This window comes from Tympanuchus pallidicinctus, unplaced genomic scaffold, assembly GCF_026119805.1.
Source record: "Tympanuchus pallidicinctus isolate F22 unplaced genomic scaffold, pur_lepc_1.0 scaffold3, whole genome shotgun sequence".
Classification (NCBI taxonomy): Eukaryota; Metazoa; Chordata; class Aves; order Galliformes; family Phasianidae; genus Tympanuchus; species Tympanuchus pallidicinctus.
Window position 1 is genome coordinate 57,089,721 of NW_026294747.1, and position 27,337 is coordinate 57,117,057.

Here is a 27,337-nt window from a genome sequence, read left to right on the forward strand (position 1 = left end):
CGGGGGGGGGGGTCTGCTCTGCCCCCATCTCAGCACAGGATCGATGCCAACTAGAGATGAGGAATCTGCTCTGCTGAGGACAGCACTCCCAGCATCGCCCCACGCCTCACTGCTAAGGACAGATGGACACACTGCCACAGCTACACCGCCAAAATCCCCTCCGGGTCGCGCTGACGAACAGCACAGCTTCCCCCTGCCATCCGCATGTCATGGGAAAAACAAACAGAACGCAACAAAACAAAACAAAGACTTTGGAGATGCCCAGAAGCACAGACCAAGAGAAATGCCAGAGGTGCTGGGCTCACCGGCTGAGTTCAGGGACTGTAAGGAAGAATGCAAGCTCAGCTGGTGGGCCGAAGATCTTAGCTCAAAGTAGGATCTCCCCGGGAAGCTGGGTTGTAGATTAAGGGTGGAGGAGAAAGGACTCATTCTACGAAGCTGCAATCTTTCCAAAGGCACTGGAAAAGGGAGGGTCTGTTCTTCTGACTGCGTCTCTAAACGTGAGATCAATGCAAAGCGGAGATCAGACATCAGCTCTGCAGGGCCACGCGCTGCCCACACCCGGACCTCGGCTGCAGTGAGTGCATGTGGGCATGGGGAGCGGGGCAGGGCAGCGTGCACAGCATGGCCTGGCAGAGGAGTGAGATGCATCACTTGGCTTACAGGGTTTGTAATGCTGCAGAGGCGTTTCGCAGGGCCGGGCTGAGCTCTGTTGCCCTCAGGGCCATCAGGCACCCACCTGACTCAAAGGCTGTGCGGTTGGTGTGACCTCGGTGTCTCTTTGCACCTGTGGAAGCACATCTGAGCCTCACAGTGAGAACTGAACTCGTGTGGTTCACAGAAAACAGCTTGGAGGGAAACTCTGCACCACTGCATCCCATTCCCTGCCGGCACCAACGGTCACCTCCTGCCACCTCCTCCCTGCCGCCTTGGCAAGGGCTGCTCTATTGCTAACACGTAGAATCCACCATCCTCCACACACTGCAATCCCAGACACTGTCACCTCAGCCTTCCCACCTTGCTGTGAGTCCAAAGAGATAAAAGGAGGCATTTCTTTGCATGGTGGGGGCCAATTTCTGGGACCTGCTGCTGCGTGAGGCTACGGAAGCAAAGAGCATCAGTGGGTTCAGCAACAGCTTGGGTAACCCACTGCAAAACGTGTTCATACATGGAGCTCATGTTGAGGTTGGGATGCACCCTCTGATGTCTACCAGGAGCAAGAGGGCCGCTGTGGGCAGGCAGGCTCATGGCTCTCTTAATAGCACCTGATGTTCCTACGGCTCCTTGTAGTGCCTTTCCCTTGTGTTGTTCAGCCCTTTCCAAATGATGCTGCTTCAAAACTTGCTGCTGGAGGTCACTCTGTGGCTGGGATGGATGCCACATCAGGTAGGGAAGGCATTACACTGTGCCCCAGCTGAGGGACTGCTGCCATCTTCGGAGTCTATGGAGGAGGTTTTGGTTTCTTCTGTTGAGAAGCCAGGCACCCTGCAGGGCATTCTGCTCCCCACAGCTCATCTGACTGCATGCAGAGGGCAGAAGCTACCTTCTGCAGGTTTTGCATTCAGCTACCACAGCATAGTTGGGTTGGAGGGGACCTTACAGACCATCTGCCATGGGCTTGGTGCCCCCCAGCTCAGGCTGCCCAGGACCCACTCATGGCCTCGGGCACCTCCAGGAATGGAGCACCCACAGCTCTGAGCCTTCTGAGGAGAGAATTTCCTCCTACCATCTAACCTACATTTCCTCTCTCTTAGTTTGAAGCCACTCCCCCCTTGTCCTATCGCTATCAGACAACGCAAGCAGTCAGACATTGCCTGAAGATTTTCTCTATCAGCATCTAAGCAGAACATCTGATAAGGACTTACAACGGGACAGCTGTGCTCTGAGAAATGTCCTCCTCATGCAGAGCATGTCTCTTCTTTTGTCCCTCCTTGCTCTCCCACTGGAGCACTTTGCAGGGGAAAGCCAAACCCGAGAGCTATTTCAGTGCAAACAGCACTTAGAAACTGGGTGCTGCTGTACAGGCATAAAAGCCCAGATGGATGGTAATGACGTGCAAGGCAGCCCAGTCACCGCATCGCTCGGGGCCTGGAAGCTGCACACAGCTGCAATTTATGGCACTTTGAGTCCAAAAAGCTCTGACTGCCTCTGAAAGCAGCAAGCACTCTGGGTCCATTTACCTTTTCTGCCCCTTTCTTTTGTGCAGGAACGCCGAAGGCAATCCAACACAAAGCCAGCTTTCATCTGAGGCACAGATGAGCGATGTGTGTGTGCTCCTGAGCTGGGCACCAGCCCCAAGCACCACCCAGTCTGCTGGGACCACCAACAGCCGTTTTCTCTTCCAGCTTCCTCTGTATTCTAGAGCTCCTGGGATTGCCTACAGGCCAACTGCGGGATGCTGCGTCTCAAATGCAGCCTAAAAGAAGCACAAACCTGATGGGAAGCCAAAGCCCTGCTGCCTCCTGCAAAGCCCAGTGAAGCCAGGCAGTGATGCAAGTGATATTTGTTGACTTCAGGAGTCACCCCTGTGTGGGCTGCTCAGTGTTGTGCCATCCTCAGCCCTCCAGAGCAACGCCACAGCTTCCCTGCTGCTGCTGTCCAGCTTTGCAGATGCACACGCAGCTCTCGGATGGATGGGATTTGCTTTGGGATCCTCTTGGATGAGAAGGGCTCGTCACAGGTTTGCTCTCTGCTCCACCTCACTGTCAGACATTGTTCCATTCCTGGCCCATGCCTCACAGAAGCAGCAGCTTCCTGCTAGGGATGAGTGCAAGCAGCACATGGGAGTGCTCTGCATAGCCTTGCTCTGCTCCTACTCCACAACCCAGTTTGCAGCAGGAAACCCTTCTTCCTGCCTGCTCAAACCCACCACTGTGCTCTGCAGCAAGAAGAGGTTCACCCCCATCCCCAGCCCTGAGCTGTGTGCTTCCTTCTGTCCCCAGCTGCAGCTGGGTGTGCTGGTGGGACTGAGCCTTTCCTGCCCAGCTGCAGCACTGCTGCCTGCTCCCCCACAGCCCTAACCCTGTGACCTGCATGTTAGAAGCAAGCCCATTTTCCATGAGGGATTAAGCAGCTGCTGTGACAAATGCACTAAAAGTCAAGCGAGGAGCCTCCCCTGCAACCTGCAAGAGTGTTTGATATTCAGAACGGCTCTGCTGGTGCTCTCTGTGGGGTCTGCAAGGACATTCATGTAGCTGCACAGTCCCTGCCCTCCCAGGGGCTTAAGGGCACACTGTATGGCGACGTCACTCTGCAGCCCTGCTCAGCCCTTAGTGCCTGAGGAGCAGTGCTCAGTGTCTTGTTTTACACCAAGTCAGTGCAGCCATGAGTTTCCCTTGGGCATAACACAAACCCAAAGCTCACAACACCTCCCTTTGGGACACTTTCCACGACCCCTCTCCAGATGACACCTTCTGCAAAGGAAAGGGGATGAGAGAGCATTGCGGGCGCCGCTCCAGGCTCCTGACACAGCCCTTCCTCCTCCCCTCAGTGCTGTCTCCTTGCCATGGCTGCTCAGACACCAGAGACCCAGCGAGCGTGGAATTCCCAGTATGGCAGTGCCAAGCCTGTGGTGGTGATGTGCCCCACGTGTGTGTATGAGCAGCAGCCGGGCGCACAGGGCTGGGGCTGTGGCCGTGCCTTACCTTCGGATGTCTGCAGCACCAGGGTCTTGCTGTAGGGGCTGACTCCTGTTTTGTTGAAGGCTTTCACACGGGCGCTGTAAGTGCTGTTGAAGTGAAGCCCGTCCACTGTGCACATGGTTTCCTTGCCCACATACACCTCCTGCAGAGCAAGCACAGCTGGGGATTAGTTAGCAGGGGTGGCAGTGCCCGGAGCATCCAACGCCAGGGGTGGGAGCAGCCCACCTGCTCCTGTTACTCCATGCTGCATGGAGCAGCTTTATGGGCATGCATATTGCTAAAGCCGAGCTGAATGACTCTGTGCTTTGTTCCTTGACACTAATGTACAATTTCTACAGGGAAAAGACACACTATTCACGTTGGACCAACTTGTAAAGCATCAGTCCTAGCTAAGCTCCCACTGAATCCCAGAGGAAACCTGCCAGAGAGATGAATTAACACAGAGAGCCTAGGACACAGAAAAAACCTTACAGAAAACAATTTTGCATGCTCCTGGATGGCAGGATCAAAGTGTTCCTTGAAAGAAAACAAAGTGATTTCGCCCATGTGGTGCTGACTCACCATCGTGTCATGCTTCTGCTCCTGTTCAAAGCAACAGGGCTGTGTAAGCTGACAGCAAACATGTCTACAGGCTACTGAAACACCTGGCTCACAAAGCACTGACTTGTAATTAGCAGATCCCACAGCTGAGCTCCATTTTTCATGGTGTGGATGGAGGCTCTGCTTGGGAAGCACACCTGCATGGGGAAGCTCTGCTGCCCTGCTCTCACTCCAACCTTCCTGTGATGCTGTTTGAAGAGGCAGTATTTGAAGCTGAGCCCTGCTTTCCCAGGTGTGTGTCTGTCCCCAAGGCTCATAGGACAGCCTGCAGGCTCCCTTTCATAGAATCACAGAATCACAGCATGGCCTGGGTTGCACAGGAGCACAGTGCTCATCCAGCTCCAACCCCTGCTGTGTGCAGGTCACCAACCAGCAGCCCAGGCTGCCCAGAGCCACATCCAGCCTGACCTTGAATGCCTGCAGGGATGGGGCATCCACAGCCTCCTTGGGCAACCTGTGCCAGTGCCTCACCACCCTCTGGGTGAGGGTTCCTGCCCTGACTTTGCTCTGGCTCCTGCCCAGCTGAGTTTCTCAGGGATGTACTGAGAAATGATGATGGGCAGTCACAGCAAATGGGTAATTATCAGCGTGTCGGATCAGAGCAAAATCATATTTTAATTGTGTAATTACAGCAATTTAAAAGCCTTCAGGCCTTGAACACCTCTGCTTGCTGGCAGCTGGCAAGCTGGGAGACTTTCAGGGCAATTAGCATACCTTGCAGGAAATATTCAAGCAACCTAAAAAAGACAGAGCTACAAACTGGTCTTTCACATTTGCAAGTCATATTGGTCACTAGAAAGCTATTTCTACCCCTTCAAGTAACCCCAGCCCCCAGAAAACCCTTGTGGCTTGTCTGCACCACTGGTTTCCTTGGGCAAGTCTCATGGTTGCAGGGCAGGAAAGTGCCTGCAAGGACCTGGGGAGCTTGCTGGTTGCTTTATGGCCGTGCTGTGCCATAGGGCTGGCTCTGTGCCCCCAGCACTTACCCTGAACTGCCCTCCATTGCCATCGTCGAGCTCCAGGATGTAGCCTTCCACCTGCACCGTCGACAAGGGGGGCTGCTTCCAGGACAGCGTGGCACTGTTGTTGTGGGTGCAGCATTCCTCCAGCTGCAGGATTGGGGGGGCCGGCACTGGGGAGGAAACTAAACACAAATTAGGGTGACCTTGACTGCTAGCACCAATGGGGAGGAGTGGGGCAGAGCCGTGCATGTGCAGCTGGAGGATGGAGGATGCACCCACTGCCCCAGGGCCAAGGCAGCTCTGCAAAAGTGATGCCAGAGCCACAGATACCAGCAACTGCCGGGCTTTGCAGAATAGATTGGATTTCTCTTTACATGGGAGGATATGGCACGAATTGAAGGACTCTGCAAAGAAGAGATGAGCATTGCCCAGTGATGCTGTTTCAGGGAATGATGGCCTCAATCTGCCAAAAAAAGGCTCAGGGTCCTCCCACGGTGTCCCACGCAGAGCCTTCCCAAATCTGAACCACTCACACTCCACGCTCTTCCCTCAAAATTGATTGGGGCCAGTGGGAGAGAAGAAGTGGAGAACCCAGACAAGACGTGGAGAGGCCACAGATGTTTGGGAGGGAAGATGGACTCAACAGCAAAGGTTCCCCATTCACCACATCCTGCTGTGACTCCTCCATGCCTTGGGCTGGACCTGTAGCAGAGTGCAGCGAGGCCTCCTGGTACAGCCATGGCAGCAGCAGCCGTGCTGGTAGTGCCAGCAGGATTGAGGGATGCCCCTTGAGAAAAATAGCTTCTACTCATTCTTAAAAGCAGAATTTCATCCATCTCACTGCGTGGAGCTGAGCCAAAGATCTCCTGTGGTGTCTGACCCACAGCGATCCCAACACCTGGGGACTGAAGGAGTGCTGCCACTGCTGCCAGGGCCACCCAGATGGAAAACAGGAGCTGGCTGTCTTAAATGAGTATCAAAGGCCCTCTCTTGGAAGGTCTCATCACACTGCATATGTGCACCTGCACGGTGCAAAGCTGGCCCCAGTCCTGCTCTGTCTGTGGGTGCTGCAGTGGGACACAGCTGTTACAGGACTGTCCTCTGCTCCCAAAAAGAGCCCTAAAACTCACAATGGGGAGTGAAGGGACAGCCATTATCTGCATTTTACCATTGAGAAACAGAAGCAAGTTTGACCCAGAGGCCTGGTGAAGCCAGGCTGAGCCCCAACCTTCCAAACTCTGTTTGTTGGTAGGGATGGGAACCTCTTCTCTGCTGCCCCTCACCTGTGCTGAGTCGCACAGAAGCACCCAGCACAGCAGAGGAATAACCTTACCTTTCATCTGCACGAAGTCGAGCTGATGGATGGACTGCAGGAGGGGGCCGTTGTCAAGGTTCAGGTCAAAGTCCGTGGTCATGCGGGGTGTGAGCGTCCCTTTTCCCCACTGGTCCTCTGTTAAATGCACTCTTCTGATGAGAGCGTCGGAGATCTGGTGGCAGGGAGCAGCCTCAGCTAACGAGGGCAACGTGGGCATGCCGAGCCTCATCCCCACCCCACTGTTCCCCTTCCCTGTGCTTTCCAGGCTGCCACCTCTGGCTCCGACTGCTGGAGTTTTTTTGGTGGTCATTCCTGCCCATGTGCACGGCTCTATGACTGCCCTCACTGGATTCCTCTCCATCCAACTCTGGGAGAGCTCTGGGGAGACCTCATGGTGGCCTTCCAGTACTTGAAGGGAGTGGATAAACAGGAGAACGGCTGTTTGTGAGGGTGGGTGGTGATGGGACAAGGGGAATGGTTTTAAAGTGAGACAGGGGAGGTTTGGGTTGGATATGAGGAGGAAGTTTTGGAGCCAGAGGGTGGTGAGGCACTGGCACAGGTTGCCCAAGGAGGCTGTGTATGCCCCATCCCTGCAGGCATTCAAGGCCAGGCTGGATGTGGCTCTGGGCAGCCTGGGCTGCTGGTTGGCGACCTGCACACAGCAGGGCTTGGAGCTGGATGAGCACTGTGCTCCTGTGCAACCCAGGCCATTCTATGGCTCTACGATGAGGGTCTGGCCCTTGGTTTTAGGGCTGGCAAAGCCGGAGACACCACCCTCCCTGCATCTCCTCTGACTGTGCTGCACCCCAGGGCTCTGGCTGTGCAATGCCTTCCCACTGCTCCTGGGAGCTGAGCCCTGACCTGCAGGAAGCCGCTGGGGTCGTTCTCCTTGATGACCTCCAGGCAGTACTCCATCAGCCCCGTGGTCTGCCGCAGCTTCACCGTGCAGTGAGAAATCTGGTCTCTCACCACCTGCAATGACACGAGGAGAGCAGCGTTGGCACATGGACGTGATCAATAGCAAGGGGACAAAGCCTCCAGGGAACACACAGGACAGCTCACTGACTCCATCCTCCATCTGCCCTCCCATCCTCAGTGCAGCTGGGCTGCTGTGCTGGAGCCAGGAGCGACACCTGGCAGTCTGGTATCTTCAGGAGGAATGAACACATCACAGCCCCATCTTCAGCACAGTGATAGCAATAAAATAAGCCGTGCTGAGTGCTTCCTCTGCGAGCTAGGCAAAGGGATGGAGGTGAACCTGGGCACGTGCCAGCCTCCTGCAGCCAGCAAACCTGGGCTGCAGAGGGGGGCAACAGCTCCTGCAGGGCAATCGATCAGATCACGTGTTGCTTAATTATAATTTAATCACCTCTGCTTAATCACCTAGCAGGAAGAAACGAATCAACGGCTCTGCAGCTTGGGGCAATGTATCTGTTTCTGTGAGGCAGTGGGAAATGCTGGCTCTCGGTTTGGGGGGGATTTGCTGTTTGCTGGGGCCGCGTCAGCATCGTTAGCAGCAGCATCAGCAGCACGTACCGTGTGCCGAGCTGCAGAGACAGCAGGGGGAGCTCCCACCCCGTCCTCCATCCCAAAAAGCGAAGGGTGTTGGAGGATTTTCCTGACCAAGAGGGTTGGACGCCGCGTTTCCCAGCTGCAAGACGTGCTGTGTATCCCCAGCACATCCCCGGCACAGATAACCAATCCAAAGATGGGACTGGGAAAACAATCTTCTTATCTTCTTTGCAGCTTAAATCTCCATCGGGTTGGGGCAGCATAATGAATTTGCAGCCCCCTCCTTGCCCCAAAGGATGCTTTTGAAGCATTACCAGCAGAATGGCCATCTGTCAGCAGCAGCCCGACGTGTGCTGCCGACAAGCAGCGGTCACCCAGCGAGGACCGAGGCTGGGGAGCGATGCTCCCTGGCTGCACAGTCAGCCCCAGCAGGCTCCTCCCATCCAAGCAAGGCTGATTCCTGATGTCTGGTCCCTACCAGAGGTCTGGTCCCAACCAGGAGCAGCAGGGCGGTCTGTGCTTGCAGGCAATGAGCCAAACACCCGCTGCTCCCATCCCAGCGAAGCTCACAGCGCTGCTGACTGGAGAGAGGATGCTTAGGGACAGGCTGAGAGGTCACCATCAGGCTCACAACCCAGCTCAGGCTCCTTGCCATAGGGCACAATCAGCTCTGGCTGCACTGTGTATTGAGTCCCAGCAGCTTCAGAACATCCATCCCACCAGGGCTGCCCCTCAGCAGCATTCCTGCCCTTCTGGAGCTCTGTGATTCTGTTCAGGGATTGAGAACCTATTCAGCTGAAGAACTAGAGCATGAAACAGCAGATTAATTGCAGTGGTTCTCCTCTGCTGCTGTCCCCACTTGGTGGGGTATCTCAGCTCCTCATTACACCGAAATAATGGGGGTTTATGTTAAGAGCCAAAAGGAAAAACTGGAAGCTCCTCTGACTTGTACAAGGGAACAAGGCAAGCAGCCATGCAGCTTTAGGAGGACTCTGAAGGCTTGCAGTGCTCACCAGACAGCCAGCAGCACCAACTGCCTTGGCGTTAGCATAGAATGGATGGTTTGCAAAGCTCTGCTGAAAGCACTGAATGGTGGCATCTTCTGGGAAAAGGCCTGTGGGACACAGAGCACCAGCTCAGCTGGCAAGGAGGTTGGGGCAGCTCCACACATTTCCTTTCTGGTTGCTTTTGTCACTTTTTTTTCCACTGCATGTCAACGGAGGCAACAGCCAGAACCTGGTTACTAATTGCAGCCTGCAGAAAGGATGTTTGCTGCGTGCTCACAGCAGCTCCTTACTACCTTAAAATAGGAAATTTATTTCCAGAGCTTTTCTCTCCTGCAAGATGACATTAACTATAATTTACATTTTAATATAGCTCCTAGAAGGCATCTGCACTCAGCTCTACCTGTCTTCCTCGTCCTCCCTCCTCTTTTTAGCCCTTGGCTGGATTTCTGCTTTTCAAGGCATGCAGCCTCACGCAAACCTTGGCTGGATGAGCCCTGCTGGGGGCTGCCATGCCATACGAAGGGTCACAGAGCAGCACTTCATCCCTGGAGATGCCAACATGTCCTGTGATACGGGCTGAAGCTCCAAGAGGTGTCTTATTTCTACCTGGGACAACCCTGTAGGAATGCATGTCCCATACTCAGTGCTTGTGCCATAGGACATCTTCCTTTGGGAACACATCAGTCCTTTGGAAACCAAAGCCATCCATGAGAAGCAGAACACACAAGGTCTGCCCTGGGTATGGAGTTTAAAACCTGTCCCCACTGCTCCTCCAGATCCTATTTTTTAAAGCCTGGCTCTTACTATGAATCTAAGTTTAGGGGAGGTTTGGGAAAAGCAGGGAGATGTCCCTTCCAAGCTCATTCCTTGGCACAATCAGTGTTGGCCCATGGGCAGTCCTGGCCTGGTGCCTGTCTCCATGAAATGTGTGTCAAGCTAAAGTAGGTCAGTCCTGAAGCTGAACTGACCCCAACTGCTGGCATCCCATGGGACCAGCAGTACAGCAGAACATACAGAAAGCCATGGGCTGAGCACACAGCACAGGGGCACTTGGAGGCAGCCCCTCCATGCACCACCAGGCACCCTGCATGCTGTCTTTTCTAACACCCTGCAGGGATGTCTGTTCCCTTTGCAATGCTTTCAGCCCCACAGAGCCTCCAAGCAAAAGCTGCAGGCTTTGTCATCGTCCCCTGCAGGCAGTGCCAGCCTTTGCAGCCTTGGTGACACCAGGGAGGTGCAGCTGCTCCAGGCACAATGCTTGCCCAGCTGGGGGCTGCAGGTGCTGTCTTTGTCTGGGGGCTCCTTGGAGGGGCAAAGGAAAAGCTGCTCCAGGCAGTGATGATCCAGGCAGCCTCATCCCCTGGGTCACAGAGCATGGTGGGGACCCTGTTTGAGCAGGGAGAAAAGCAGGGAGGTGCCCAGCAGGCCTACACCTCCATGTATGAACACAGGCAAGACCCTCTCTGTCCCTGCCTCAGGACATGCATTGAGCTGGGCTGTACGTCTCAGCCACTGAGGTTACATCTCACAGTGCAGGACTCAGCTGCCCTCAGGTGGGTCACATCAGCAGCTTTTGTTCACTCCTAATTCACAGGAATTAGAAGGGAAAATTAATAAGTTCAAGCAAAAAGTCTGACCAGTGCTGCACAGGTTGCAAAGCAGAAGGGAGCAGCTCCTGGGTTTTAAATAGCAGCCACTGTGATGCTGCTGACTCCATGGAGCCCTTCCTGCCACACAGCATCCCTTCCCACACAGCTCAGGGGGCTGCTAAACTCAGTACTCCAAGCAGGGAGACTTGAGGGCTGATTTAAGAGCCCAGCCTGAAGCCCAGGGGCTGGAAGTGCACTCACAGTGTGGCTGCTTCTGCCTAATGACAAAGGCCAGTCGGTAACAAGCGTGGATGAGGCAGGATGAATGTGCTGGGGACAGGCAATATGGGATGAGCAAGCCGTGGGAAGCAGATTTCTTCCCCTGGCCAAAATATGAAAGGCTTCTGTAGTTTGTGCTGAGCCAAGAAAATGTTTTATGCTTTAATTAACCATGCCCTGAAGGGCAAGAGTGAAAGAGATCCCGCAGGCACAGGGGTCCTCTCTGTATCTACAGGCCAGCAACGTGGCACTGCCTATTTGGGCTGTGCTTGTTGTTGGACAGCAAGCCCTGATGCAGGGTTCAGCCCCACAAAGCTGCTATTGTCCAACTCCCAGGCTTGGATGGACCTATTTTGGACCCATGGGTTTTAATTGTGGATCAGAGTCTAATGCCCAACCTGCTGGGGGCTTTGGAGGGAGGCTGGGGAGAAGCAGCAGCGAGGAGAGAGTGTAGGACAGTGAACATGATGGAAATGCTTGAGAGGGAGAGCCTAAAGGAGGTGTGTGCAGAACTCAGCCTATTTTCAGCTGACCTCAATGCTCACACTGAGATGTGCAGCTCAGCTCCCTCTGTGCCAGTGTTTCACTGCTGGGTGAAACAATCACCCTGAGGTGCTCATCAAGCACAACAGAACACAGAGTGATTCCTGCTCCTGCCTGATGACAAAAGTGGCATCTCGCAGCCCCAGGTGCCCCAGCTCTTTGCAGCTCCTGCTGAAACCAGCAGAACTCACAGCACTGCATCCTGCAGGATCAGACCAGGAGCTCAGAAGCAACGTGGGACACAAACAAGGTCACCTAACAGCCTCTGGATACTGTACAGAGGGCTCTAACAACCCAATCACTTCTAATTGATGCAGCAACAGAGTAATGCAGTGGGAACTACGTGGAGGCAGCAGCACTCTGCTCAGGACCCATCAGAGCAAGCTGAGCATGTGAGAAGCAGCTTTGCAGCAAGCCCAACAAACAGCAGCGCATCTCACCCCGCTCTGGAGGCAGCCCTGCAGGAAGCCCTCTGAGCCTGGGGCTCACCTTCAGCTTATGCTCGTGCTCCTTGTTGACACGGGACAGCAGCTGGGCTTTCCTTCTGTTGAGGGCATCGATGAGGGCGTCACATTGGGCCACCAGGCAGGCTTCGAACTCCACGCTGTTCTCCTGTGGGTCAGAGCAGAGCAAAGCATCACAGCATGACTTTCCTCCTGGGGTCTACTAGGGTTATCTCGATGTGTACAGCCACGGCAGCACACAAATCCACGCTGTTAGCATATGTACAGCCCTGGCTCGTGGCGAAGAGAGCAGCAGTGAGCATCCTTGGATTTGCCTGTGGCAGAGTGAGGTCTGCTCACCGCATCACTCAGCTTCGGGAGGAGCAGTTTTGGGAAGGATCATATGAAAAGAGATAGCTGCTGACTGGGGGCCCCTTCGGAGAGGATCCCCCAAAGCAAGCTGAGGAGATGGGGTGGAAGATCCCAGAGAGCAGCTCATCCCCCCAGCAAGGGCTGAGCACCGTACCTGGATTTGCTGCACCATGTTGCGGAGCTGCACCAGGAACTCTTTTGCCTCCTTGGCTCTGTCTGACAACCCATTCAAGGCCTGGGACAGCTGGCTCTGCAGGGGGAAGAAGAAGTAGCATCATTTCCATGTCCCAGACTCGCTGCAGGAGCTGGCATGAGTGTGGTGGGGATGGACTGGGGTCCCTGCACTGCCTTCCTGGGGCAGGAGATGTCCTGTTGCCCTGGGAGAAGGAAGGGAAGAGGAGGGGTAGCCATCATCAACACCCTCAGATTTAGGAAGATGCCTAACAGGGAAGTGTTTCCACTGTGCTCTTAATCCCATTGCATCCCTGCTGCTCATGGCAAGAGTCACCCAGCTGGGGACACGGAGCAGTTAGCCCATTAAACATTGTTAATTAATGCTAGATGACAACGGAGCGCGTGTGGGAATGTGCACGGGGACTTGCAGGCATGCCTGAATGTATTCATTAAGGGCAGCACTGTGGGCACAGTGACAACATGATTCATAGCTGTGGGGGACAGAAAAAAACTAAGCCCTTCTGGTTCCGTGTTATTCTAAGTCAGGGAGAAATTAAATGTCTGAGTGGGGGCCGTCAATCCTACAGGTGCCTTCCTGAAAGGCCACTGCCCTTGGAGCAAAGCCAAGCTCCAGAGATGGGTTGGATCACCAGGCACACGAGGCAGTCGCAGGTTGGCCCTAAGAAAAGAAGGCAGCAGCTTGCATGGGTGTGAGCAGGGAGCAGGATGAGGACGAGGTGATGAAGGCTTGCAGCAAGGTGTGGGGGAATTGGGCAGGTGGTGTTTGTGCATCTCTGCATGGAAACAGACTGACAGGGAAAAGCTCCGGGGATTCTTGTGGTTTCTCAGGGCTGGGAAGCCTGCTCTGGGACTGCTGTGCCTCAGCAGAACACGAAAGGTGATGGAGACCCAGTGTGCTCCAGTGTGTGCTGCAACATTCATAGAATCAGGCTGGAAAAGACCTCCGAGATCCCCAAGTCCCATCCCAGCCCACTCCACCCTGCCACTGCCCACATCCCTTAGTGCCACATCCCCACAGCTCTGGAACACCTCCAGGCACAGTGACCCCACCGCTGCTGGGCAGCTGTGCCACTGCAGCACTGCTCTTTGGAGAGCAATTTTCTCCCTATATCCAACCTCCAACATCCCCTGGTGTCCCCTGTGACCAGAGCAGCATCCCACCACAACCAGCATCAGTGGGAGAATGAATGAGTTTCAAATGAAGAAACATCCTATTCAGCACGGTCTTAAGAACAAGTGAATTTGTTCTCCCACATAGCTGGCCTGCTTTCCTGATGCTCTCGTTTCAAAGCAGCGAGAGGAGACCTCCGTAATTCACATTAGCATTAATGGGAGTTAAGCATTTAAATCTCTGTCCCTGGAGCACTTAGGAGAGAATCCATCCCTTTTCTGTGCTCACTAATAGCCCCCCTTCCCAGGCTTGGCTGACAAAGGGATTTCTGTTGGGCTTTGACTCCCTCCTGTCGGAAATCAGGGATGAGCACGCAGGATCTGCCCGTGGTGAAGCCTTGCTGGCTGTCTTGGATCACCTTCCCATCTCCCACAGCCTTAACACAGCCTCCATTGGCACATCCTCTGCTGGGACACGAGCTGTCACACATCATGTGTGACTCAATATGGGCAGTGGGGCACTCACAGAGGGGTGAGGGAGCTAGAAGAGCAGCACAGTGAGCCAAGGCAAGAAGAGATCTGCTCCCAGTGTTCTGCTCGTACCCCCGAAAGGATGAGGAGCTGCCACAGATGCTGGAGCTGAAGTCATGTGCTTCATTCTTTTAATTAAGGCACAGGACCTACAGCCTTCGAATCCTGTGGCAAGCTTACTGTACGTGATGCCTGACTAATTAAAATGGGATGTTTAATTAAAACTTGCATTCGCTCAGAAAGTTGATGAAGCTAAACAGCTGCTAATTGGCTTTCTGCTCCAGCCACGGCATCCTGACCCTGGTGAGGAAGCAGGGCCAGGGGTGCAGCCCCCACTGCTGTGTGTCTGACCCAGCACACAGAGCTGGCTTTGTGAGCAAAGCTCCTGGGTGCAAAATGCAGGCAAGAAGCAACCCCCCGCCTCCTTCTTTGTAGTTATGGGGGGGATGCAGAGGAGGATGAGATGTGAATGTTAATGCTCAGCAGCCCCGTGGCAAGCCCCAAAGCCAGGCTGCTGCCTGCCAGCTGCTAAGGTTTGGATAAAGCCAATTATTTGTTGATAAAAGAACGGCAAAGCAGCTCTGGGTGCTGTAGTGCAGAGCAGAAATCAATTCTGGCAGACTGGACTTCGATGCCTTATCAGCTCGTCGGGCTGTTTCTTATCCCCCTGCCAGCCCATACCTGCTCTGTTTGGCCCACCTACATTCAGCACACTGCAAGCAGCAGCCAGGAGCCAAAGCCCGGAGCATCACTGTGTGCACAGATGGCCCCAGCCGCTGGCTTTGTTCAGGCAGACACTGGGGCAGTGTATTTCCTCAGCAGGCAGAAGGGATTCAAAAGCTCCAGCCTGGAAATAAGACAGGGAATATATTCTTTGCAAGCACAATGACCTCGCTGAAGCCCTTTCACTGCCTCCTGTACGGCTCCAGGGTGCCCTGCTCTGTGGAGCAGACGCACTGCTCTGCCTCACCGCGAGGAACACCGAGTCTCTTGCATTTTCCACTTAGACCTTGGTGATGCTGGCACTGCCTGGCAGCCCATCCATGCTAGCACAGTGACTCACCGCAGCTGCTGCCCAGAGTCTGCCCATGGAAGGGACTGGGGTCAGTGTTCCGCTCAGCCCCGGGGCCAGGAGCCTCTCTGAAAGCAGGTTTCTCATGTTTTGAAAACCACCTGCTGCCTCTTGGTTGCCAGCCCCTGGAATTGCACGTCAGCCAGCGCTGGGCACTCTGCTGGAAGTCAGACACTCCGGGTAAAAACAGCAATTATGCTCTTTGCTTGGATTTTAATGCGCCTAAACGTTGTGCCAAAACCAGTGATGAGTAACCTGGGCCTGCAGCAAAACAGCACAGCACCCCGTCCCTGCTGGGAGTCCCCATCTCAACCCTATGCTTCCCAGTGTGAATCAGAGGAGGTCTGTGAGCAGCCCGAGTGATGTGGTGAAGGTGCAGCCCCTGCTTTGATACAGGATGCAGTCCTTGCTTTGGTTTTTACGCAGAAGAAATGAGCACCGAGATATTATCAACAGCCCTTTGATATTGCCAATTAATTCCTGTCTTGCTTCATTAACACTCGACAACAAATCACCTTTGCTTTTCATCAGCAAAACCTACTGCACATCCCTGAGAAATCCCAAGGAGAAGCAGGGTGAAAAGCCAAAAAAGGCCAAATATTGGGCACTGCAGAGCAGGCTGATGGTGAGGAAGTATGGGCAGCTCCATCTGGTTTGCATGAGGCAAACAGGAGGAAGCAGGGACGCTCTGGCCAGATCCTGGTGCAAGCTGGTGCCTCCCAGAGCAGCAGCAACGCACAGCTCCTGTAATGGGGAGCCAAGGCAGATCTTGTCTTGAGCAAGGCAGCCGTAATGATGGCTGATTCCAGCCACTCGTGGCCCAGCACTCTGATCTACAGCTGCTCTTGTGAGGCTGGTGGCATTTCCAACCCCCCTGGAAGCACTGGGCTCATTTGCTGTGTCAGTGCTGCTATGCTTCCAGAGATGAATGAGGCTGGTGAGAGGCTGAGGACAACCTGCAGCTGATCAATGACTTCTCCAGGCTCCCTCCCCTCCCCTGCACAGCACAGAGCAGCCACACCACACCACTGCTTGCACACTGCACTCTGAAGAAGCTGGAGAGGCTCCATCTTGCACATCTCTTGCTGCATTCACACACAAAGGAAGGTCGGATGCCCTTTGCTGCGTGGCAGAGAGCAGCCTGGTGGTGGGCTGTGATGCTTGTGCACTGCTCCTCCTGGGGATGTCGGCACACTTTTGTCATTCCCTCCTCACCTGCACAGGGATGCTCCTGCTGGGAACAGTTTCTGCATGGCTTCTCTGCATTTGGCTGCAGCTGCTGCTAGCATAGGAGCAGGGAGATGGAACGAGCTGAGCTGGGGGCCGGAATCAAGAGAGGAGTTGGGCAGGGACCCAGCAGAGAGCTCAGTGTGCCCTCGTGCCAAGAAAATGGCAGAGGAGGGGGTCAGTGCACGGGGTTCTGCTTGGGGCACCAAGCGGTGGTACTGAACATCTCCAGGTGAGAGCAGGGCAGACACCCAGACAGTGCAGCTTGGTGTCCTCGTTAGCACGCCCAGTGCTCAGCCTAATTAGCCTGGGTGCAGCTCCATGATGCTTGGTCACCCTGTGGCCGCACTGAGCCCTGCTGGAAGAGGCCTCCCCTGGACTGACATCAGTCTGTGCTGATGGGAAACTGCAGGACATCGACTTGCTGCTGCCCAGACAGGGAGGTACGTGGGGATGCTGCCCTCCTTCAGAGCCCCACCAACACAGCACCACCTCTGAACGAGCACCCGGGAGGGAAGCTGAGGCTGAGGGGTGCATGGAATCAGGGCAGCAGAGCTCACCTGCTGGAGGGCTCTGCAGGTCAGAAGGAAGCAGCTCACCAGGGAAGATCCTCTGCCTCTCAGGCAGCCACTGCAAGAGCCTCACTATTGTTTTAAAGAGTAATAAACTCATTGCACAGCCTTAATTAGAGAGCGAGGCAGTTAATAAAGCCAGACACTGCATTTCCTGGGAGGTCTGCTCAGCAGCTAATGTCTGCAGCACATGATCCCTCCTCAGGTCACTGCTCCTTGCAGCATTTTCCCTTTGCTCTGAATGAGCCTCCAAGCCTCAGGTACCCCTTCCCATGGTACAGCAGGCCCAGGGGTGGGAATAAGGCTCCCACCTGGCCAGTGCCATCCTTCCTTTCCCCCTGGTGCCTCTATGCAGCAAGCAGCCCTATGGGCACCACGTACACCCAGCAAGGTGCACGCTGCAGCCCTGATGCTTTCCACCTTAAAATGATGCCCCGTTTGCCTTCAATCCAATTATCGCCTCCCTCAGCTGCCTCCATGGTTACTCGCACTTAAGCTCTGCCATCCCATTACTGCATTAAGTCTTTAAATCTGATTACTTTGGTTGGAGTTAAATTTAAACCTGATTAACCGCCCCGACGATGAATTTTCCCTCTCCTAACCCAAATGCAGGGGCATCTGAGAAAGCAGGTTGCAAGCCCCATGGGGTCATTCACCCCTCTGCACTATGAGCACTGACCATCCTTGTGTCTTGTCCTACAGCCTCCAACACCCATCTGTGTGCTGCAGCCCAGTATGGCCATAAATAGGCTTGACAGCTAGCCAACATCTTGACTTTGCTTTGACATTTAATTGCCTAGAAATGCAAATGAGAAGAGCAGCCACTCGTCACCACCCTGCTGATGGTGGCTGCTGTGTCCCACAATGGTGGACAGTGATGCAGTGAGCTGAACAAACCCAAAATACTACCCAGGATGGTCCCCATGTGGCTTTGCCCCAAGGTAAGAACCCACCGAGCTGAGCAGAGCCAGGCAGCCCGGCTTTGGGAGATCCTGTCTTTATCAGCAGATCCTCATTTCACAGCCCTGTGCCTCTTTGGCTGCTGACCAACATCAGCAAGCACTCACACGCTTTGCTGAAGGGAGGTTTTCATAGGCACAGATGGGAGATGGCATCTCGTTCCCTTTGGCTCCCAGCACAAAAGCCCTCCCTGCGATGGGGACAACTCACATCCCCCGAGCATCTCCGCAAAGCAGGGCTGTGCTGTGCCCTCACAGACAAGCCATCTGCTGCCACTTCCTAATGAATCCTTCATCTGAAGACGAGCTAACGTGCCTCAGTGCTAGTCAGCCTTCCCCAGCTAAGCTACAGCAACCACAGGTATCTCCTCTCCCACCCAAACCTCACCTGTTCCTGAAGGACGCAGCAAACCCCTTCTCTCTGCTGCTCAGCTCAGGCAGCATCAAGGCCAGGACATTGCTGCCTTACTGGCAGTTGCAGTTTCACTGGCAACAGAACACGAGCTAATTATCACTGATTTTCTGCTTTTAATAAGATTGCTGATATCACACAGCAGCAGGAACCGGAGGGGGGGGGGATGAAGTCAAAGATGCAGGCAGATCGACTGGCCTTTCTGCTTCCCCCCTTCCCTCTGCAGCAGCACAGCACGCTGCTCCCCCAGACCAGCTGCCTTGCCCTGTGCCAGGAGCCTTCTGCAGGCAGCACAGGGAGAGGTGAGGAGCTCTCCCTGCCCTGGGGGCTGCAGCTTTGCTCTCTGTGAACGTCCCCGAGTGGTGATGCTCCCACCTTGCTGCCCATTGGGGGGCACAGCTGCTTCCTGCTCCATGGGACAATGAGGCCACTGTCAGCCCTTGGGCTGCACATTGTCCTTCCTGGAGAAAACCAAGGGCAGACACAAGACAGACAAACAGGTAGGTCCAAGGAGCAGGGTTCCCTATTTCCTTGAAGCATCACTGTAGAGATATTCCCATCACCATGGACACCAGAGCAGGAGGATGGCAATGCTCATTGCTGCAGCAGGTGCTTGGGTAGCACTCAGAGCACAGAAGCTCAGACCTCACCTTGCACAGCAGCCCCAGCCTCCATGCCAGGGAGCATCCCATGTTGGAGGGGCTGGGTTTGGGATGACTCCTATTTGGGATAGGAACCAGGTGATGTGTGCAGCTGCAGGTAGCCAAAAAGCAGCCTGGATCACCAAGGCTTCAGGATAAGGAGGGAATAGGACTTGTGGGGAAGAATCTTGCGTCCAGCCTAAGCACAACCAGGAGTCCCTGCTCCTTACCCCCAGCTGGGATGTGCCTGGGGGCATTTGTCAGCCCTAAGATGTGACAGGCCCACAGCAGAGGCACAGGTTGGGGTGGAAAGGTATGAGTTCAACAGGCACACAGGTGTGAAGCATCCAAGGATTGCAGCTCCCAGTTCTCCTGATGCAATCCAAGAAGGGCTCTCCAGCAAGTCCATCCCTTTGCACTTGGAAGATGCATTTCAAGCAGCCTCTTGAGAGCCCCACTAAGATTTTCAGTGCAAATAAAGCAGAAAGAGAGCAGTATGGATGATAAAAACACTCAAAGACAACATGAGTAGGAAGGGCATGGGGAGGGGTGGGTACTGGGAAGGCTAACCACACAAACTGGATGGGTTATGAGAAGATCCCACAGCCATTAATAAAACAGGAGGAAGAATAAGTCAGAATTTCACCAAGAGCAGGGCTAAGGAATGCCTTGAAAACATTATTCTTTAATAGGAAAGGATGTTCAGCTAATTAGGAAGTAATAAGGAACCTGTCAGAGAGAAAGGAGGAAAGGGGACCCGGTGCTCAGCACTGAAGGATCTCCATTCGCTGGAGCCAGGCAATACATCTCTGTGCCACGAGCAAAGCAGCTAATGGGCTCACTGAATCATTTATGATTATTTATGAAGTGAAGAATTCAGGAAATACCAAGGGAAAGGAGGGGGGAATCATTCACATTTGCTCCAGTAACTGCCTTCCTAAGGGAAAGAAAGGAGTGACCCCAAGACCTTAAAGAAAAGACAGCCAAAGGGGTTTGGAGTCAGCGTTGGTGCCTTCACAGAAATTCACCTTCTTTACATACAGGAGGAGGGGAAGGAGGCAATGAGAGATGGCTTTAAAGCACAGAAGATGTTACAGAGCCAGGCTCAGGATAGCAGGAGGCATCTCCAAACTCAGACCACGCTTTGCAGCATTCCAACTTTCCACAAGAGCCATTTCACACCACAGAAGGCCAAGAAGCAATAGATTCAATACTTCTTTAAAAGAAAACATATATGTCAAAGAGTTTTGGGAGACCTGGTGCAATGGGTTTTACAGGCAGAGAAGCCTCTTGTTTTCCAGAGCCGAAGAGCAGCACTCACCCCATTTGGGTGAAGGGCTCTTTCTCAGTCACTGTTTTGATGTAAGGGGAAAAGAAATCTTTCCCAACACCCTCAGAACGTGAGGATCCTGGGGAAACAGACCAGGTGCTTTGCTGATCTTTATGAGCATGAAGGCAGGCAGCTCACAGCAGCAACGCACAGCACATCAGGAGCTCCACTCCAGCTCTGCGGTGATGCAAGCAAACACTGGAGAGAGTGGCAGAGGAGCTGCTGGGTGCAGAGAGCAAACTCAGCACAGAGTGCCAGCAGGGGCTGCCTGTAGCCTGACCAACGTGGGCTGGTTATATGGGGTGAGGAGAAGGCATCCTGCAGTGATGGCTGAATAGATCTTGTTTAGTGGGATTAACCCAGTGATCTGCTGGAGCTCGTCAGCCCTGACTCTTAATTAGCAGCCTGGATGTCCCTGCTGTGCCCCGTGTGGGCAGGGAACTACCTCAGGTCTGTCCCAGCTCCAGCACTGTGGCTGCACATCGCACCTTGGGAGGAGCAGAGGACAGTGTGAGCACCCCAGATAACTCCAGAACATCAGCTGGAGCTTGTTCAGATTGCAAGGCAACGGGGTCAAGTTACACCAGGGCCTATTCCTTAGGGCTGCAGATTTGATGCTGGGAGATTTTGACTGAATCGTGTTTTTATTTAGACTTACAACTAGCTCTGAATACACAAGGGGAAAGCAGCTCATTAGCAAAGCTACCCAGGCCTGTCCTTCCTTCCCTCCCTTGCTTGCAAGGCTCCCAGCCAAGCAGCAGCGGAAAGCATTAACTGCAAACACAGCAGAACCACGGTGGCATTTCCACCCTGGAAAGGCACCTGCCCGCCCAGGGATGGGCTGAAACAGCAGGAATGCATTTTGTGGTGCAACAAACAACCCCTCCAAAAATACCTCGGCTTTGCAAAGCCATTAAGCAGTGCAATGCCCAAGAGCTCTCATTCAAAGCCCTGCTCAGAGGAGCAGGCAGGCAGGGGTGAGCTGCCCCTATAACCGAGTGCTGGGGGTGCACGTGTGGCTGCTGTGCCCCTGGGCAGCACAAAGGGCCCTTTACCCACTGCCAGCATGTTTCTCATCTGCACATCACATGTGGGTGCTCTCATCTCCCATTGTGGGCTGCCCAGGCCAGGGAAGCTCCCAGCACTTAATGATAGCTCTGCAGCTATAACCTACCTGCTCTCTGCAGCAGGGAGTCTCCTGCCATTAACTGGAGAGAACCCAAGCAGCAAGAAACCCCTGCAGGACTGGAGGATGCTAAGCATTCTGCAGAAAGGAGGTTGTTTCAAAGCAAAACCCACCTGCACTGCTTCTCACAGCAGATGGGCCACACGACCCGCCTGCACCTCCGGGTCAAACACAAACAGGGTTCAAGTGAGGTTTTGGGGACAGCTGCAGGCAGAGCTCCTTGAACTCCCTTCAGGGATGGAGGAAAGAGGATATTCCTCCCGAGAGCATAAGCAAAGGAGTCAAACAGCCTCCTAAAGAGCACTGCCTGAGCCACAGAGGGACCCATGCTCAAGTCCCTGTAAGCCACGTTAACACCAGGTTCAGCGTTTGCTCCCATTGCTAATTCAGAGGCCTTTCACGCTGGGGCTGCGTTGACAGGAGACTCCTGGGTGCCATTCTGCCTTACCTCCTCTTTCCAGGAGAGAGGGACAAGAATCACTCCATGGGAGAAGGACTGACCCCAGCCACGTGCTGAGATGTCTTTGGGACGGCCAAGCACAGACAGCACAGCACAGCACTGTCCTCTCAAGTCCTGGAGCATTTCATAGAATCACAGCATGGCCTGGGTTGCACAGGTGCACAGCGCTCATCCAGCTCCAAGCCCTGCTGTGTGCAGGTCGCCAACCAGCAGCCCAGGCTGCCCAGAGCCACATCCAGCCTGGCCTTGAATGCCTGCAGGGATGGGGCATCCACAGCCTCATTTTCAGGGCTTCCCATTGGAACTGACAAAGCTACAGAGATTTACCCCTGCTCCAAGATGGCCCAGAGCCCATTTTCCTTGCAAATACCTAAGCGGGCGTCTCCTGGCACCGAGCACGGCGCTGGCTCCAAGAATGCCTTGTAGAACTTGCTGTACCACACTGCCTTTGATTAATGGGATATTCTTGGATGCTTGTTCCTCCGTTAACTGAGGTTAAGCACAGCAGGAAGGGCTGCTTGACTGAAAGCTGTTTTCTAAATAAATGCTCACGTGAGAAGGCAGCATCACTCCCAGATCTGGGACTGGGACTTATGGAGATCAGGGGGAAAGTTCATTACTGTGAGAGTGGTGAGGTGCTGGAACAGCTGCCCAGAGAGGCTGTGATGCCCCGTCCATCCCTGGAGGTGTTGAAGGCCAGGTTGGATGGGGCCCTGGGCAGCCTGGGCTGCTGTGAAATGTGGAGGTTGGTGGCCCTGCATGGCACAGGGGGGTTGGAGCTTCGTGATCCTTGAGGTCCCTTCCAACCCGGGCCATTCTGTGGTTGTGTGACTGACAAGCTGTGCACACCCACTGACCTCAGTGACATTGCTGGCCATCCTCTGACTTCAGAGCAGCTGCTGTCACCCCCAGCTCCCGGCCACAGGAGAACAAAGCAGCAGGGAGCTGCATGGCACGGCCAAAGGAGGATGGATGTGCTGCAGACAGAGTGAAGGCAGTGGGAATCCAGGACAGCAGAGCAAGGCTTGGGAAAGCGCAATAGTAAAAGATAAAGGATTCTCACTGCTTCTATCTCAGCAGCAAATATTTCCTTTTCCAAATGCAAACAGACCTTTGTCTGGTAGCAATCCCTTGGGTTTCCCACGAGCACCAGGCAGGCTGATGAATAACACTGCCTCCTTGTTGCTGCCCACTGTTCCCCAGGCAGGAGCTAAAGGGCAACGCAGTGTTTCCCAGCCTCTGGTTTGTCCCACATGTACAAAGCAATCGGGCTTAGCATCCACAGAGATCCCCTGCACCTCTAAGCCTGGCTGCATCAGTGCATGGGCTGGGGGCTAGGTAACACAGCTGCTAATTAGCTGCTAACCATCATCACAGCCGAATTCAACAGCACGCAACTACAGCCAGCAGGGCCGGCCTCTGCTGCAAGGAGTGCAGAGATGCTGTAGGGATCAGCGACCTGAGCACAGTTCTGGGGCTGAGGGGGTGTGAGATCCCTTCCATCCCAACAGCTCCCTCATTTTGGGGTTTCCTCTCTCACCATCAGCAAGCTGTCAGGCCTGCCCTCACCATGCAAGCACAAGAGGAACTCAGATGTGTGAGGAATACATGAGCCAGCTCCATCTTGTGCTTCTGCTTCTGACATGACTAGCAGCACCACATCTTCCCAGGGCAAAACCCAAACAGCTGTGACACGTGTACGAAACTCAGACACTTCAGATTAAACCTGTTTCCTTCTTTGCTTCGCTGAACATTTACCCCTCTTCCCAGCAGCTGTCCTGAAGGGAAGATAGGAACAGAGAGGATGTCCAGCTTAGAAATCCGACCTCCCTGCCTTGTATGACATCGTGTCTCAGCACCGATTATTCTGAAATGATCATCTTTGTTTTCAGAGGGAAGCGAAAAGCAAGGCAGCTCCCAAAAAGCTGTGCTAAAAGCCCTTTGGTCTCCACCCCATTTTCACCCAGAGGGTGGTGAGGCACTGGCACAGGTTGCCCCAGGAGGCTTTGGATGCCCCATCCCTGCAGGCATTCAAGGCCAGGCTGGATGTGGCTCTGGGCAGCCTGGGCTGCTGGTTGGCGACCTGCACACAGCAGGGGTTGGAGCTGGATGAGCACTGTGCTCCTGTGCAACCCAGGCCATGTTGTGATGCTATGACCACCCGCTGACTCAGCAGTGATTGACAAGGCCTGGCAACCCTGCATTGACACATTTGATGGAGCAGCAGCCCAGCAAGCCACGTTCAGGTCAACCTGGGCTCCAGTGAGAATCACATTCATCTCAGGTCACAAACAATGAGCACTGTGGATTACTTTGCACAGAGCACTGTGATATAAGAGAGAAGGCAACAGCTGACACCTCTGCCCCTTCTCATGGTCTGTAGTGGGTGGTCATAGAACCACAGCACGGCCTGGGTTGCACAGGAGCACAGTGCTCATCCAGCTCCAACCCCTGCTGTGTGCAGGTCACCAACCAGCAGCCCAGGCTGCCCAGAGCCACATCCAGCCTGGCCTTGAATGCCTGCAGGGATGGGGCATCCACAGCCTCCTGGGGCAACCTGTGCCAGTGCCTCACTGTGTTACAGGCACTCACAACAGCAGGAAGGTGGGGCAGAAAGGGGCAGCCACCTCTCCTGCAGGTTTGCCTTGCTGCCTAAGGGCCGTGCTCCCCAAAACACCCAGAGGCTCCAGCTTCAATTCACAGGCTGTTGGCTCCGGATGCACAGCCCTAACCCAGGACGCAGCCAAACTCATCCAAAGCTTGGGCAGTTTCACTACACAGCATCTCAAGGAGCGCTCCTGAGCTCAGAAGGTGAAATCATTCCTTCAAATTAAAATAAACAAATAAATAAATAAGTCACATCTAATGCCAACAGAACTCTTTTCGCTCCCCCAACAAACACGCAGTGGGAAACGGCAGTGAATTCAGGCCCTGTCCTATCCCCAAACCAAACCAACTACCCACAGAAAGGCAGGCATGACTTCGCAGTCTGATTTTCAGGTAGATGCATGGAAACTCTCAGCAGCAGCAACACGGCAGCTCCATGCCTGGCAGCATCAGTGAGGTACTGCATTGGCAAAGCGCTCCCTGCAGAACAAGCCATGCTAACCAGGCTCGCAAGGGCTGACCCCGCAGCAGCTGAGTGCACACAGCACTGCCCATCACCTGTGCTGGATCTGCACCTAACAAAGGGGGAGGTGAGTGCTGGTGCAGGCTGGGCTGTGTGCTCATGGCAGCTCTGCCCCCAGCTCCAGCAGCCTCTCCTCCAGCAGGGCCCTATGTGGGAGTGACTGCACTCCGGAGCTGATCAGCATTCAGGGGATGCCACCCTCCTCCTCCTCCTCCTCCCCCCCATGAGTCAGTGTGCAGGAGGCAGGCAGCCCTTTCTCATCATCAGTGTGCTGCAGGTTGGCTTTGCCCTTACTGCCCAAGGAGGCTGTGGATGCCCCATCCCTGCAGGCATTCAAGGCCAGGCTGGATGTGGCTCTGGGCAGCCTGGGCTGCTGGTTGGTGACCTGCACACAGCAGGGCGTTGGAACTGGATGAGCATTGTGGTCTTTTGCAACCCAGGCCATTCTAGGATTCTAGTTGTGAACCACTCATAGAAAAGGGCAGATTTTGAACCACGAGGTCGGAAAAGACCTCTAGGATCATCAAGTCTAACTGCCAACCCATCATCACCAGGGACAGGGCTTAGCGGGTCACTGCAGTGACCCCAGCGCTCCCTGGGCAGCCGTGCGACCACAGCACCGCTGTACCCAACCTGGTGCAACATCAGGTATCACCTCCAGTCCTGAGATGCCAAGGGGAAATCCTTCACTCAGAGCGCAGCGAGGCCCTGGCACCGCTCACAGCCGTGGGTAGCCCATACCTGGAGGCACCCAAGGCCACGGATGCGCTGTGGGCATCCCGAGCTGGGGGGCACCCGGCCCACGGCAGGGGTGGGAGGGACTGCGGGCCGCGAAAGCCCTCGCAACCCAACCCGCTGCGATCGCACGCCGCGCCCCCTCACCTTGTGCAGCTTCCACATGGCCCCCAGCGCCTTCACCTCGTGGCTGGAGTGCTTGCCCTCCTCCAGGCACTGGTAGCACACGGGGCTCTTGCACTGCACGCAGTACATGCTGTGGTTCTCCAGCTCGTGGTCCGTGCACGTGGAGATCTTGCGGGGGCTCAGACGGCGGCCGACGCGGCCCTGCGCGGGCGGCACCAGGCGGTGTTTGGCCAGGGGGCCGCGGGGCGGATGGCAGCGCAGGCGGCACGGCTCGCAGTAGAAGACGTCGCACTGCTCGCACATGACGGCCGCCTCTTTGGGCGCCTTCTCGCACAGCTGGCAGCGCAGCGCCGCCGCCCGGCCCTGCTGGTAGCGATCGATGACGCCCTCCAGCAGCCGGTTGCGGGGGAAGCCGCGCAGCCCGCGCTCGTCCAGCACCAGGCTGCGGTGGCACTGCGGGCACGTCAGGCACGCGTTGCGGGGCGGCGGAGGCGGAGGGGCCAAGGCGGCGGGGGGCGGCGGGGCGGCGGGAGGGAAAACCCGCACGCCGTTGGGGGATTTCTGGCACGGGGTGGTGGGAGCGCTGGCGAAGCCGCCGTAGGAGCCGTAGCCGCTGTCCGCCTCGCTGTACAGGCTCATCTTATCCAGGTCCAGGTAGTCGTAGTCGGAGACGGCCGAACCCGACGCGCGGCGGCTCTGCGGGGATTCCGAATCCGGCGTCTGCACCAGGATGTTGCGGGCGCACGCCTGGCACAGGTTGTGCGAGCAGGGCAGGATGATGGGCTCGCGGTAGAAGGAGCCGCACACCGGGCATTTTAGCTCCTCTTCCATCTCTTCCATAAGGGGAAAAGGCGACGCGCGGCGCCGGCCGCGGCACTGCCCGACAACGCACCGCACAGCACCGCGTCCCGGCGCCGACTGCCCGCCGCCCGCACGCCGCCCCGCCTCGCCCCGCCCCTCCCCGCCCCGCGCCCTCTCATTGGTCCGCTGACAGCGGGGAGGAGGCCGCCGCGCCGCTATTGGTTGCCCCTCCCGTCCGTCCGCTGGCGCCGCGGGGGGGGGCCGTTCTCGGGGCTGCGGGGTCGGCGCTGGGGCGGCAGGCCGCCTCCGCCGCAGTCCCGGTTTTACCCTAGAGAATGGCCCCGCCGCCCCCCGGGCCGCCCTCCGTCCCCGCCCAGCCCTGCGGGTTGCCCCCAAGATGGCGGTGATGTTATCACCGTCGTTTGCCCGCTCCCCTTCTGCACCCCGGCAGCCTGCGGGAGGATTCGCTTTGTCTGCGGGAGCCGTCGATTAGAAATCGGGATCGAACGTGAAGATATCGCTGGGAGCGCGGCGGGATGCTGGGCCGTGCAAAAAAACCACGACGGTGCGGTGGCTCTAAGACCCAC

The 27,337-nt window shown here is 55.3% G+C and overlaps 1 protein-coding gene across 12 annotated transcripts in view; it reads right to left on the reverse strand.

The window, feature by feature from the left end:
- Positions 1–26,872, reverse strand: part of TRIM9 (tripartite motif containing 9) — a 32,968-nt gene extending 6,096 nt beyond the window's left edge. For 5 of the 12 annotated variants that reach the window (XM_052696562.1, XM_052696561.1, XM_052696560.1 and 2 more), the window contains exons 1-8: positions 25,971–26,872; positions 12,418–12,513; positions 11,938–12,060; positions 7,380–7,490; positions 6,537–6,690; positions 5,228–5,385; positions 3,645–3,783; positions 306–494 (exon numbers count right to left, since the gene is read on the reverse strand). In XM_052696562.1, coding sequence (XP_052552522.1) covers positions 306–494; positions 3,645–3,783; positions 5,228–5,385; positions 6,537–6,690; positions 7,380–7,490; positions 11,938–12,060; positions 12,418–12,513; positions 25,971–26,789 — 1,789 coding nt within the window. In that variant the 5' untranslated portion in view covers positions 26,790–26,872. The remainder of the gene's footprint in view (positions 1–305; positions 495–3,644; positions 3,784–5,227; positions 5,386–6,536; positions 6,691–7,379; positions 7,491–11,937; positions 12,061–12,417; positions 12,514–25,970) is intronic. The other 7 variants (XM_052696568.1, XM_052696567.1, XM_052696566.1 and 4 more) reach the window with 3 other exon arrangements.
- Between the last annotated feature and the right edge of the window lie 465 nt (positions 26,873–27,337).